This window comes from Sphaeramia orbicularis, chromosome 4, assembly GCF_902148855.1.
Source record: "Sphaeramia orbicularis chromosome 4, fSphaOr1.1, whole genome shotgun sequence".
NCBI classification, from domain to species: Eukaryota; Metazoa; Chordata; class Actinopteri; order Kurtiformes; family Apogonidae; genus Sphaeramia; species Sphaeramia orbicularis.
In genome coordinates, this window is record NC_043960.1 from 46600349 (window position 1) to 46615232 (window position 14884).

The 14884-nt window shown below is 39.4% G+C and overlaps 1 protein-coding gene across 1 annotated transcript in view; it reads right to left on the reverse strand.

The window, feature by feature from the left end:
- Window positions 1-1825: 1825 nt before the first annotated feature.
- Window positions 1826-14884, reverse strand: part of faf1 (Fas (TNFRSF6) associated factor 1) — an 83533-nt gene continuing 70474 nt past the window's right edge. Inside the window, exon 19 of the mRNA XM_030132588.1 lies at window positions 1826-3914. Coding sequence (XP_029988448.1) covers window positions 3831-3914 — 84 coding nt within the window. The 3' untranslated portion in view covers window positions 1826-3830. The remainder of the gene's footprint in view (window positions 3915-14884) is intronic.

Below are 14884 nucleotides of genomic sequence, written 5' to 3' on the forward strand. Positions count from 1 at the left end.
ATATCTAGTCATTTATTAATTATTTATTAATCATTTATTAATAAGTGATGGTTTCCATAATTAAATAATTATGGAAATTTTAAAGACATGATCATAATGAACATAATATACATTAGGTTATTGTTTTTACTTTTAATAAAGATGTATGCAAGATATATCCCATGAACTTCAAAAGTCCCTCAATTATATCTTGACCCGCATGGTCTCGATATAAAGTGACCTTCACAGCTGATGGATTCATAAAGAATATGTCCACCGTCCTCTGTAACTACATCACCTGTCGTCTCTACCTTCCAGAGCTACTTCACCACGTAAAACCACATCCTGGTCATATCTTTGCGCCTGTAAGGCTCACGAAAAAGCCTACAATATTCCCACAGAAAACTGATTTCATGGACTGAGTCCGTGGTGAAGCTCTGTTGAATTTCACTTATTTACTTACCTGTGGTGTCATCCTGGATTATACTTATTATTGTCTGGCCTGTTCATCAAAGAACAAATGTTAAGATGCATTTTCATGTTCTGTTTAATACCAAACATCATAGTTTGTGCACGTTTCCATGCCATGTTTCACAATAATGACTGAGCCACATTTATTAAATACCTGAACAGGTTCTGATTAACACAAAGAGACAGAGCTCAGAGGATTAGTCCTGCAGTGTTTCACTGTCTTTGCCTTCAGCATAACTCTTGTCTGGTCAGACCTGGGAAGTGCGAATGGCTGAGCACGTTAGGTCGACTCATGCCTTTGCGTGAGAAATGAGACAGGCACAGAGAAGCTGACAAACACACAGTCACACTCAGACGTACGACATTTGTCTGATTCACACACAGTCCACGCATTTAGTAAAACACAAACTGAACTTGCATTACAGGAGTGTTGTACAAGACGACTGTGTGACTGGGAATGACCTTCAGTAACATCTTTAAACTTTTCACTAACATTTGATTGATTTGATGACAGGACTCCAGAGATATTTATCTATTTCACCCACAAGGATTAAGGTGAAAATCAGAGAACTCCCATTTAATAGTAAAGCAACTCAAAACAGATTGAACAGACATGATTTTACAAATGTCATCGATTATTCACATATTGGAAATTCATTAGTGAGCAGATTTGTTTCACATATCTTTCAGTATCGGTCCAAAAATGCATAGTTTTTAGTCAAATAACAAAAAAGTCATCACAGCTCCTAAGCCTTTGGGAATCCGAAGGAAACCTTGGATTTATTTAGTCTAGATTTGTCTAATCCAGTTCATAAAGAAGATTGGAGCTACTTGTGGGATTAAATAAAGTCTTAACATTATTCCCCAAAGAGGCAGAGCTTAGTTTTACAGTCGAGTTAAATGTTTGTCTTCACTGCATTTACAAAAGTCACGACTTCACTGACTATGGAGAAAATAAAGTTTTCCAATCATGTCACTGAGGTCGGTTGATTCATTTCACTGTATCTGCTCATGCTACTGGTTTAACTGGTCACCACAGCATCACAATATTAGGATCTGTTCCCCCGTCAGTGTTTTTGTGCTGTTCTTGTGTTTCAGTGTATCCCAGGCTGCTGCGATGAGCCTTTTTTTTTTAATCAGTGAGGGAGAGGCTGTTTGCTGATGCCGCTGCTCTGCTGGGGTTCTCCAACTTTGCCTTTAACTGACAAGACGAGCCCCGGTACAGATGGTGGGCTAAGCCTGCGTGATCTCTCCTCGTTGAAGGCAGGAAATTAGCTGCGGTGTGGCTGATATTACCAGGTGGCATACGAATGAGTGCATTAAAGCTTTAGTTAAGAGAAGGAGGACGTCAGTGGTAACGGAGAAGTGACACGGATGTGGAAATGCTGAAACTGGACAGTATCAGCTGCACATTTACTGAGAATCCTCAGACATGTCATGTGTGAAAGGATTCTTTAACATTAATATGAATAGAAAGTCATTAAGTGTGTCAACTTTATCGTTTTTGGTGCTTTAAAATTCTCACAATTTAATGCAGGGAGATTAATATTTATAGCTGTTCCAGAATCCTTGATAGCACTTAAAGGTTCAATGTATAATATTCAGTGATATTTAGGGGTGAAACTGCATATTTCATCCCTATACCATCACCAACGGTGGCTGAAAAGACTCTGAATGTCTCCTGTTACAGCTGGAGTTTTGTCCATTCTGGTTAAGTGGAATATAACTGTTTCCAACACTCAAACATGGTAGTACACAATGACGCACCTTAATAGAGGACGTAATTCTATTTGTTTAAGGTTAGGTTGGGGCATGATATAGTGAAAGTTTGGCTAAATCTGCAGGAAATACACCAATATGAATAGAACAGGCAGAAGTGACCTTCAGATGCAGCCGTTTGTGAGTTAATGGTTCAGTGTGTGATATTTAGTAACACTGAAAGGCGAAGATGAAAACTGCAGACAAATACGTACCCACCTCTCCCTTATCTATGGTGACTGCAAAAACTGTCCATGTAAATGTAGAACCTAATATGTGAATATTTGTGTTTGGTTTGTTGTGGGCATTGTAGTTAAGGGGATCTTAACTCTGGTCCACATTCAGACACAGTAGGACTGGAGCTACTGTAGATATATGATATACTATGTCAGTGGAAACCAGCTTCCTGTGTAAACCAATATGAAAAAACTGCACTTTTAAATCTCTAAATTTATCAGATTGTCTGAAGAAATGTTAGTTTCCTTAATTATCACCCAAACAACATGAAATTCATACACTTGGCTTTTCATTGTCTACAGAAACCCTAAATTAAACTAATTTAAAACTGTTGGCATGTTCAGATTATTTTAACAGAGGTACAAAATGTACATGGAAGACCAGACGGGTTTGACAGACAGTGGCGCTACACGGATTGATGTCAATATTCATATATTTTATATAATGTATATCAAACTAAAACTAATACAGCATCAAACTTAAAAAGGATCAAGAAAAAGAAAAAAAGAAAGAAAAAGAAAAAACTGAAATCGGAGCAGATTGTTGGCTTGTGGAGCGGTGGACGTTCAGAACCAGGGAGGCAAAGACCAGAGTGTCCACAGCAGACGCCGTCCACGTCCAGGTTCGTCTCATCCCCACGGCAACAGTGGACGGAGGGGGTGGGGGTGGAGGAGGAGGAGGAGGAGGGGAGGGGGTAGAGAAGAGGTTTAGGAAGGCTTGAAGGTTTAAACACAGGTGGAGATGAGACAGCCCAAACTTTTCTGCGGGGCAACATCTCTTCTTGCTGTTTATTTTATTTTATTTTTAGCATTTTTTTGATTTCAAACACAAAAGAACATGTTCTAAAAAAAGCAGCCTTAGTGTGTTGAACGTGGAAACGGGGAACAAGTCCGTGGTTTTGTCGTTTTTTTCCCTCCTCTGACAAAGATGAATCTACTTAGTCTCTCGATGCTGTTATCGCACTATGTTGTGTTTGTGTGTTGTGAGAAAACCATGACACAGCAGTTTGGAAGGTGATGTGGATAAAGGTGCGACGGCTTCAGAGACAGACAGAGGAGACGAGCGAGGTGAGTGTTTGGCCGTGTGCTTGTGATACTGTCTTTGCTCCTCGGTGCAACACGTGAACACCAGGCATTGATGACCGCGACTAGGCCGACCACAGAGAAGCTTACTGCACTAGTTTGTCACTGGACGTGCATGCCAGTGTGTGTGAGTGTGTGTGTGTGTGTGTGTCTGAGAGTGGCCTCTGTGTGGGTGTGTATGTGTGTGTGTGTGTGTTGTCGGCCCAGACGTGGAAGGGGGGGCCATGCTCGGTGAGTAGTTTATGTTCAGCCTGTTCAAGTCCACCAGTCAGTGTGTCCTCTGAGCCGCCAGATGACCACGTCCTATTCTTTCGCCTCCAGGAACAGAGTCTCCTGTGGGAACAACTTGGCCTCCAGTAGAGTCGACCCCGGATCCAACTGCGTGATCTGGAAAAAGACAAACTGACTTATTTCAGCACGTTTAACCCATAAGGACCCAAACATCTACCACTGACCGAAGCATCTACTGACCTAAAGTGTTTAATACCCGTTGATCCAATAATTCTATCAATACATGTAAATAATTGGTGTAAAATTCAGTTTGTCATCTTTTCATGGTCATCAGATTTGACCCATTTGGACGTTCAGAGGGTGAACGTGGAAACACCGTCATCTTCTACAACACTGATTCACCAGTAAAACCAGTGGATGACAGTGGATGGAGACACTTGTTTTTACGTTCAGTTAATTATATTTTTGCTGAAAGAATCATTTTTTCTTCAGTTTTCTCAGTTTCTGAAAGAACCCCTGAGCTTTTATGAACATCTACATCATTAGTAAATTACATATGGGAAAATATCTGATTTTCACTGAAAAAATGCAGAGGATATTTTAATGAATGCTGATAAATAATTTGGGAAAGATAAAAACAATAATTTGAAAGTTGTGACAATAATAGTTATGGGTCTTTAATGGTTAATACTTAACAGAAGTCATCTGTTAAATTCACACTACCATTCAGCAACTACTGCAGTCAGCATTCTCCTCTTGGTTTTACCCAAACTATATAGAACAAGGGTCCGTCTGCGGTTACTTAGCTGGAGCTCAGCACCCACATTCAGGTTATGTTTGTATTTTTTAGTTACTAAAACTTGTATCAGTTTTATCACTTTACAAGGATTTGGTCATTTAATATCATATGCAAATGATGACAGTGATTAGTATAAAGCAGTCTTTCCCAGATGTCTTTTTTTTAACTTTTATAATTCACATTAGACCTAATCGATAAGCTATTAGAAATCTGTGTACAAATGATTCATCATGAACTTCAACTACTCACTGATGTAAACAGAACTTGAATTGTCATATTGTGATATATCCAAGCTGCTGTTCCCCTGTTCTACTGGTATCAGCACATTACATGTATGTATATCTGTTAATATTCAGATATACATACTGTTAATACTGTAAATACTGAGTCAATTCACATTTTATGTCTATTCTAATTTTATTCTACTTCAGTTGTATTCTTATTTTACTTTTGTTAAATTGTATATTGTATTTTCTTATTTTACTTTTTAGTTTTCTTTTGTAATTTTATTTTTTGGCGTATTGGCTTTTTATTCATATTGTTGCACTGACTGGAGTAACAATTCCATTGAACACATGATGACAATAAAGGCTATTCTCTTTTATCATCATCCAACACTGGAGCAGGATAAAACTTAAAACTGTGACTTAGAATTTCTGACATAAAACACTATAAAAAAGATTTGACACTATAGCTGTTTAGACCTCAAACTTTTGGTCAATTTAAAAGATTACTTAAAGACAGAGCAAATATTAAAATTTTCTGACTCTTGTACATTTCCCATCAGCTCAGTTCACCATCTTGGAGGCGACAGCGAGGATTTGACCCGAGCAATTTGTGATCTGTGTGATTGCAAGTAATGATTCTGTTGTGACCTTGAACCTTGGCAAATGGGAACTAGAAACAGTTTCTGATAGTCTCAGCTCTCACAGAGTGGAAATGCCAAAAAAACAGTGTCAAGTTGATGCAGTTGAGCCAATACTGACAGTGGAAAAACCACAACAGTCGCATCAACCACTGTAAAGCTGACGGTTACTGATTCAACTCCAATACAATATACTTCAGAAGGCCTGCTTTGTTAATCTTAAATACAATGGTTTGTTCCAGCAGGTATCCTGGCATCATCAGTCTTGGCATCATCCTTAATCTACTTCTTTTTACACATACAGTATATACATCATTACTTATTTTTACATATGACCCAGTGCAACACACGCCATTATTTTCCTCTTTGAGCATTAGATACGTTCTAAATTCAGTGTAAATATCACATCTTATTCATTAAAACAGCATTTTCAGATTCATTCAGACAAGTGGCCTCTGTGACTCTGTCCCAATCAGATTCTGTCTCTCCACATATTCACTGCAGAAAAGGGCTGCATTCATTTAATGTGTGTGTGGTGTTGCAGCAGGAGAGTGTGTGTATTATTCTAACATCATGTTTTAAAAAGTCTGGTCAGTAATCTGAGCAGCCAGAGTTTTGTTTCCCTGAGAGGACCGTCAGGTTTGTTTTCTTAAACAGGCTCCAATCCAGAACAAACTGATGTAGGTTACAGGACGGCAGAGGAAGTGTGTGTGTTCGAAAAGCTCTGTGAAGGTCAGTGTGTAGTGACTGAAGAGAGAACTTTGTGTTTTTCGTCTAATTTTGACTCATTTCAGCCATAACAAAGGGCAGATGGAATGGTAGCTGATGTCGTCTGGAACAGAAACATTTATCTGTGCTCAGTCGTTGGTGCAACAGGCTATTGTCTGAAAGCACAGGAATAATGCAGCACCACCCACGACGAATCTGATCAGGTTAGCTGACATTAAGGTTGCCTGACCTATGTTTTTTAAAGCAGGACAATCTGAGTGTTTCCCTCTCTCTGACACCCACCGCCCCCTGGGCCTCTTAGCTTATGTGAGCTAATCACTGGAGGGGTTGAGTTACATCGGACCAGTCTAACACCTGGGCTGAGTGGGTGTGTGATGGTGAGGTGGTGTGACACCGAGATGTGTCCGGGGCTTATCTGATGACTGCTACGTCAGCCCCTCTGATTAGGGTTGCCATTCTAACCCCACACTGGGATAATTAACCCACAGCCTGTACCTGCTGTAAAAGGTCAAAGGGCAAACCTCGTGCCGTAAAGGTCAACTTCACAAACAAGCAAAGTGATACGGCTGAGACGGACAATTGGAGGGAACGAAACAGGACCTTTGACCATGAACCAGAATTGAACAAAGGTGTAAAGTACAAATATTCATTAATATGTCACACGCTTCAACCTTTCATTTGGTTTATTTGTATTTTGCAAAACAAGGACATGTTCTACGAATGATGGTGAGAAAACAATCATCATAGTGATCGTAATACTATTTTCAGATTGTATCCACATCACTTTTCTTAGAGATCAGTGAATATAATTACATCAATATCATTTTATAAGGTTGAAAGGAATTTTTTATCTTTAGGATCTTTATTTTGTTCACAGTATCAAAAAAAAAAAAAAAAGCACAGACGTCTTTATATTTTGATCAAGTATTAATAACTAATTATTAACTAATAATAATCCTCTTCATGAGGATTTCAACAATCTTTCTTTCAAGTTAAATAATTTTTTGGGGGAGTATTTCTCACTCAAACCAAGGGCCAGGGGGCATAAAGGGCAGAGGGTTTTTGTTTTGTAGTTTGTACAGATTATTAAACCCTCAGATAAGTCTGTGATCACTGATATCTGACTCTATAGACTGAATTAAATTGTACATTTAACACCACAAAGAACCTTCTTTTTCCTGCAACTTTCAGTAGTCAGTCTTTGAGGTGTAAAAAAATGATTTCACATTTATCGTGGTAATTATTATTTTATCACAATAACCTTTCCGATCATCACAATATAATCAATGGAAAATCACAGTGCAAGGTCTTTTTTCCCAGAGGCCATTTTTGCAGATATCCATGGATCAATTATTAAAAAACAACAGCTAACAGATGAGATGAATAAAACCGAAAAGAATCTCAACTTCAATGGGAAATATTTAGCAAATTAACTAACTTATTAACTCACTTATTTTAGCGCATTTTACCTGTTAAATGGTTTATCTGAAACTGTTTTAAAAACAAAAGAAAATCAAACAAAACTCCCAGTAATGCTCAGTGATAAAACCGTTATTACTGCAAACATTATGATGTCCATTTTTATTTTATTTTATTTTTTTTTTGCAATTATCTTTTTATTATTTTCAGACAGCATACTATCAGCATTTTAGATCATGTATATAACTTCTACATAAGTAAAAACAACAACTAATAAACATACTCATACAGGGGAGCAAAGACAGAAATGACAAAAATATACATAAAAACCTAAAATAGAGTTAACTAGAAGCACTCGGAGAGCGCAGACCTCCGCCAAGGCTGATCAGTGCCCCCCCCCCCCCCCCCCCCCCCCCCGATCACCACCAAAATGTAATCATTTCTTCCTCATCCCATTTCCAACAAACCCTGAAAATTTCATCCAAATCTGTCCATAACTTTTTGAGTTATGTTGCACACTAACAATCAGTGCCCCCCTCCCCCGTGGGCCCCCCCACCCCCGATCACCACCAAAATGTAATCATTTCTTCCTTATCCCATTTCCAACAAACCCTGAAAATTTCATCCAAATCGGTCCATAACTTTTTGAGTTATGTTGCACACTAACGGACAGACAAACAAACAGACAGACAGACAAACAAACAAACAAACCCTGGCAAAAACATAACCTCCTTGGCGGAGGTAATAAGAAATAATAACTATTTTCCCACTCCTTTCCTTAAGAATCCTTTTTCCCCAGTAGGAGATAAACACCGAACTGTTAAAGTGTAGAGCATGAATCAAGGGTTTACATGGCTCTGTAAATGTCCATATTTTATCATAATAATTATCATGATATAAATTTTTCTTCTGTTTTTTTAGTTTAGTTTGTTCACATTGTCACTTAAATCATTTTTGAAACCTTTCAGTGTTTTGTCTTTTTGCTTAATTTTGTTAAATGTCCTCCCTCTAGATTTCTGATGTGTTTGTTGTGAAAAGTATAAAACCATAAATAACCATCTGGCTTCTTCAGCTTACACTGAGGACCTAAACATATTTTTTAAACTACAAAGAAGCAATGGTTTGACATATATGATGATATTTATTGATCCTGAATATTATGGACAGATTCTGGCCACACTGTGAAGCTCTAATTCCCTGTGTGCATGACTTTATTGTCACTTAGTATTTAGATTACGGTCGGTGGGACAGATGCCACCCCGTCATGGGAAACAGGCCATAAGTTGTGTTTCCCTGACACTGAATCCATGTTTGCTCCCTGGAACCTGTTAGGTGCAGACACTCAATATAATTAAAACAATCTACACATTTAATCTTGCGATAACTACAAAATCTGCAGAACTAGAGGGTGTCCCAAACCTCACAAAGAAGGGTGAGAAAAGAACAAAAGGAGGAGAGTAAATTAGGAGGAGGTGATGAGGACACATCAGCATCAGCCAACCTATCCGTGTCCCATGGGTGATGGAAAATGTCACAGCATGTACACAGCGCCGCTCTTTGACTCGTGTCTTTCATCTCCTTGTCCTCATTTCAACGTGTCATTTAGACTCTTGACTCCTCAGCGGGATCCTGGGCAGGGAGGGGCTGTCACATCACCCTCGTAACCCCTAACCTAGTCAACTATCTGGTAGCACCACTGGAGGAGAGCTGCCTTAAACAGAGGTAAAACGTGCATGTGTGTGTGTTTGCTGCAAACATATTCCATCCCAATGGTGGAGAAAACCACCAACAGGGCTGTTGCATTCATTTTCCCACCTCAGGAGCCACACGTCGCAAATGGCTGCCATACTAATGAACCCGACAGGCTGTTATGACACCACAGCATCAGGTAGGAGTAAATGAGGCTTTGGGGTGGAGCAGGTGTGTGTGTGTGTGTATGTGTGTACATGTGTGTATGTGCGCTACATATAAGCCTGTGTGTGTATGTGTGTGTGTGTGTGTTCTGTGAATGGGAGTTTGTGCTTGATGCACAAATGTGCACCAGGGAGACGACGAGGGGAGAGCAGCATCTGACTCTGAAAAAGAAAGTAGGGAAACAAGATGCCACACTGACACAGGAGACGGGCGCCATCGGTGATTGTTTACATTGTTATCCAATTAACAGACCATAAGCATGGAGGCATCTGTCAACAAACAAAGCTGTTGTTTTTCCTCTGCTCTGCCTAAGCCATATTCTCTCCTCCTGCGCCTACACAGCCATGCATACATTCAGACATACATACATAAGACAGACACAATCTAGCTCTCTGGTTTGCAGTTTGTTTTTAACCTTGAGTCAATATAGTTTTCATCAGCTGATTTAAATCAAATCAGTCGGCTCAATAAGAGAAGCGTCTGAGTAATTTAAGAGATGAAATTAATTTCTAAGATTTTCATCCGACTAAAGATCCCTTCTGGAAAAAAAACACATTCATTTGTTAATTAAAAATATAACACAAATTAACTGAATAAAAACCAAATTGAACTTTGCCTAAAGCAAAATCTCAAGACACATCAGAATTACTGGGAGTTCCACACGAAAAAGCCTAATTTTAAAACTGGAACCAAATAAAAAGACAGATGGCATTTCTAGGCAATCTTTGATATTTTATCTTTCTTTCCTTTTGAAAAATTGTATGACATAAAATAATCAGCTAATATCAACCCCATGTATTTGGCATTATCAAACAGCAGATTTCCACCCGGTTAAAACCACATAATTAGCACTTAGTATGAAGTTTAAAATAAATACCGCATTGTAAATCACTTGAGTCGAATGAATAAAACACACTGATAACACAGGAGGCGACACTAAGCAACGCTCTGCAATGAAAGAAAAGAAAGGGAAAATAAACACAGACCCTCAAGATGTCCGTTTCCAACATAATCAAACATGCAGCTGAAATAACGCATTTTTAATGAAGCCATTACAGGCCCTACTATGTTAATTAAAACCAAATAACTTGTCTGTTTTAAACTAGTGTTGTCAAGTGTTTATTTGGCCAATTACAAAAGCAGTGGGAGATCATTATCTGCTGCCAGGAGTGTTGACAGCACGTAGCGCCGGGGCGTGAACAGAAAAGAACATACCAGAATACGGTACTTCAAAGGGAGAATGCACCGCACAGACTGGAGGGGGGTGGGGGCACTAATAGGGGACAGAGGACAGAATGAGACTGGGAAAAACGACAAAAAACAGGGGAGAAGATGTACATTTTACACTACTTCTTACTTTTAAAGAATATTTTTTTTAAAAATGGAATTTGATATGTGAAATGAAAGTTTGAGAAAAGAGGGAAAATGTACATGACAAGATGGAAGTTCAAGCGGGTGTAGAGGCAGAGGAGGAAAGAGGAGGGAAAAATGAGATGGAGGGAGGGAAAGCTGGAAGCAGGAGGGGAGGCAGAAGGCTGAAGGTGGGGGTCTCCTCAGAGAATAATTCAAAGAAACAGCTTTTAACATGAGGAGATCAGGGAGACGCCGACTGCCGCCACATGGACCTTAATATGCCTCCAATAATCACGACAACAGCCCATCACAATAAAACTGACCTCAGATCAGAAGGAAGTATCAATCAGAACAAGACAGAAAGCAGCTGATCCAGTTATTTCTGGACCCACATAAGGCTAATAATATGATGGATACAACTTTTTAATTTTCTTTCCCTCTTTTCTCACCATTACGTTTTGATCCTATATGTAACTGGCACTTGTAAAAATTAACACCTATTCTGTCAGATTAAAATGTTTGCACATTCCAATACAAGCACATAAAAATTTCATCCCAGGCAAGACAAATATAACAGGTAAAACTGACCTTCATAAATGTGAAACAGTTACATTCAATTAAAGACTTTGAAGAAATAAACGAAATCTTCTGGGATCAGATTCCATGTGAATACTTAGGTCGGAATCGACTCAACAGAATGATTTCAATGGGACTGAAGAAAGTGAATCCATTAACAGCTGGATGAGGCCAGAACTGTGCACATTCTAAACTTTATATCCAAGTTCAGAACAGCAAACAGCTCCACAAAGCAGCAGTTTTATGTCATGAATATATATTACAAGATTTATCTGGAGGAAGCAACTATGAAAGAAATTACTTTTTCAAATAAACAGCTAAACGTTGTCCTGTGAATCCAACTCTTTCAGATAGAAGAACAAGAAAAACAAGACCCAGCAGTACAACAGATGTAAAATCTATTTAAGTACATGCACAGCTTCCTTTTGTGGCACTGTTTATTTTTTCTGCATCTCAGGTTTTGTCTCAGAATCATTCAGGCCTGTTTCCCTGACGGAGCTGGAAGACGGATTAAGGAGTAGGTGAAAGAGAGTACAGTATCACTGTGAGAAAAATAATATGCTGCTCTTGACAGTGTTTAGATGTCTCCGAGCAGCCGGGCAGGAAGAGGCGATCGCCTAAGGATTATTACAGCGGGAGTCTAAACATGTTCTCCACACAGCTGAGGAAAGACAACCTCGAGCCTTTTAACAGTGGTTTGTGCTCACTAAAAATTCAAGGAAAAAATCTTGAATGAAAAGCAGAAAAACTGAAACACTAAAAGTCCTCCTTGCGTCTTGAAACTCGCTGACAGTCATAGAAACTGAGAAAGGGTTAGTTTCCTGAGCACGGCTAAGCCTAGTACAAATGATGCCAGTGTAAGGCCTGCTGTAGAGCTGAAGACATAAGCCACTGATACCAAATGTTGAGACAGACACTCAGTCCAAAAATTGGAGACTAATAGGCATTTATTGGCAAAGCTACAGGAAGGTGGCTACAGCATGAGTCACAGACATCTGATCTCTGATGTATTATCAGAAAATGTCAAAAGTTGATTTACAAACAGGGACAAACAAATATTTATCAGATTACCAGACTAAGGGATTCAAAATATAACCCTTTCTCCCTGTTAATAATGTGTCAGTTATGACACCACACTTGGCAGAAAGTACTTGAACAGTCCGGGGGAAAAAAACACTATTTGTGGTGCAGTTGAATGAATGGGACGGAAATAAAGTGGGCTGATGGAGAGGGAAATAGCAAAAGAAAGAGTGACACTGCACAAAGCCGCAGAAAAGTAGAAAAGGGAAAGAAGGTTTCAACAGTTGTGCAGTATTACAAATGCAATAGTGGTCTATCCTCTATCCTCTGATCCTGGCAGAGCAACAGTGAGAGCGTCTGGACGGGATGGAGGCTTTCTATGCTCCCTCTCATTTAATTACAACACAGAGCTGCAGGATTAGACCGGGGCCTGTGTTCACAGCCTCATACTGGCACTTCCACTCATCTGCTTCACTCCTCTCTTTTCCCAAATCTCTAGCCTTTCTGTTTTCTGGAATTATCTGCCATCTTCTTCTTTTTAATATCTTCCTCACTTGTCTTCTCTATCCTTTTCTCTTTCAGACTGTTTCTCTGATTAAATCTTTTCTTTGTTTAAGCTTTTATCTTCTCTGTTCTCTTTCTTCTAGTTCTGCAGTCACTATCCTCTTCTCTCTTCTCTTCCCCTCTAATCCTCCCGTCCTGTTTTTGCCGGAATTTCATCTGCGATGCAGACACATCTTTATCTCTGTCTCAAACACATGTTTACTCTTGATTATAAAGAGACAACTGTGAATCCTTTAAGTGACAAAGTTGTGAGTGGGGCATGTGTTTGCTTGAAAATATTTGTGCATGTGTTGAAGTGTGTGATTGTGACGAAATGAAAAAGTGTGAGCTATGCATTAATGTGTGTGTTAGTTGGAGGTGTTTGTGCCCCGGCAGTCTCTGCAGAATATGATGGCACACTGCCTGGGCAGGCCTACGCACGCACATGTACACGCGCGCGCACACACACACATATATACACACACACACACACATACACACATATATACACACACACATACAAACACACACACATACGCACGCACACACACACACACACACACACACACACACACCTCCCACCCCTCCTTATCCACTCAGCTCTTGATTAATGGAAATCCCATTTTTGTTTCCAGCAGCATGGCTAATTAAAGTGGTAGTTAAAACAGTGCTCATTAGTTGGCTGCCACCGAGCGGCCACCAGGCCCTCTAATGACTGGTTGTAACTGGCTGAGTGCTGCAAGAGCCACAGAGAATACTACTGTTCGTGCTGACAACTGTATCCTAACACAGTCATAGAGTACTGTATTCACAACGGGCCGATACTAATTAATATTCACTGAATAATACGTGTGCACAGGTGGATGGATAAACAGTTGGCTTAACTTGATTCATTGCAGGTACAAGTAAACAAAGGCAGTGATGCACTCTTACCGGTACAAGCACACTCAGTGAAATTCAGACAAAACATAAAAGTAAAAGAGCAAGAAAAACAGAATCATCAAATGGACGGCAACAGGTTTAGTTAAGTGAAGTGGTTCAGTTAAGGTTCAGTTGAGACCATGTGTGTGTTAACAGCTGTCATCTGAGGTTCAGCTCAGGCCCAAACGGAAAAGCCAATTACAGCTGTGGATCTCTGCCGCAGAGGTGTTAGCTTTGGACCAGATCACTTAATAAGCTGCTGCTACTCAACAGTGGTTCAAAGACATTTATCACTTGTTTGGCTGGACAGAGGAAAACTGTAAAGTACGGAACACAATCAAGAACAGAGGACAGGATGATGCGACTGATGTGAAATGGAATGAAATGAAATGAATATTAGATGCAACATAATATTGATACAGGAATGTAACACACACAGCCTGGTCATAAAAGAGTCTCCACCTAAATTTAACTCAATAAATAGTTCAGATCCTTCCACTGGATAATTATAGCTGTGATTAATATGTATAATCGACAACAGGTTCTTTAACCCTTTATCTGATGCAGTAGACTGTCATTTCTTAAACATCCATCAGTTTGATAGAAGCATGAAGATTGGACTGTGTTTAATGTATAAAGGTCATGTTGTCTGATGAGTCCAGATTGACCCTGTTCCAGAGGGGGATAAAGTGATTACCCATCATGCCTAGTGCCTATAGTCCAAGCCTGTGGGGTCATGTGTCATAAACTTACTGAAATGATGATACAGTGAACATGTGCTATAATCAAAGCTAAAGGCGGACTAATGAGATATTAGAGTACAGAGCTTGTGTATCCTACAAAATATACAATATGTAGTATTTGGTTGATATCGAATTTTGACGTTTTTCTTAAAATGCAGACTTTTAAATGGATTCATCCCTGATTTTACTCTCCAAAGTCACTATTTCTTGGAATAATGGCACACACGGACATGGACGTAACAGT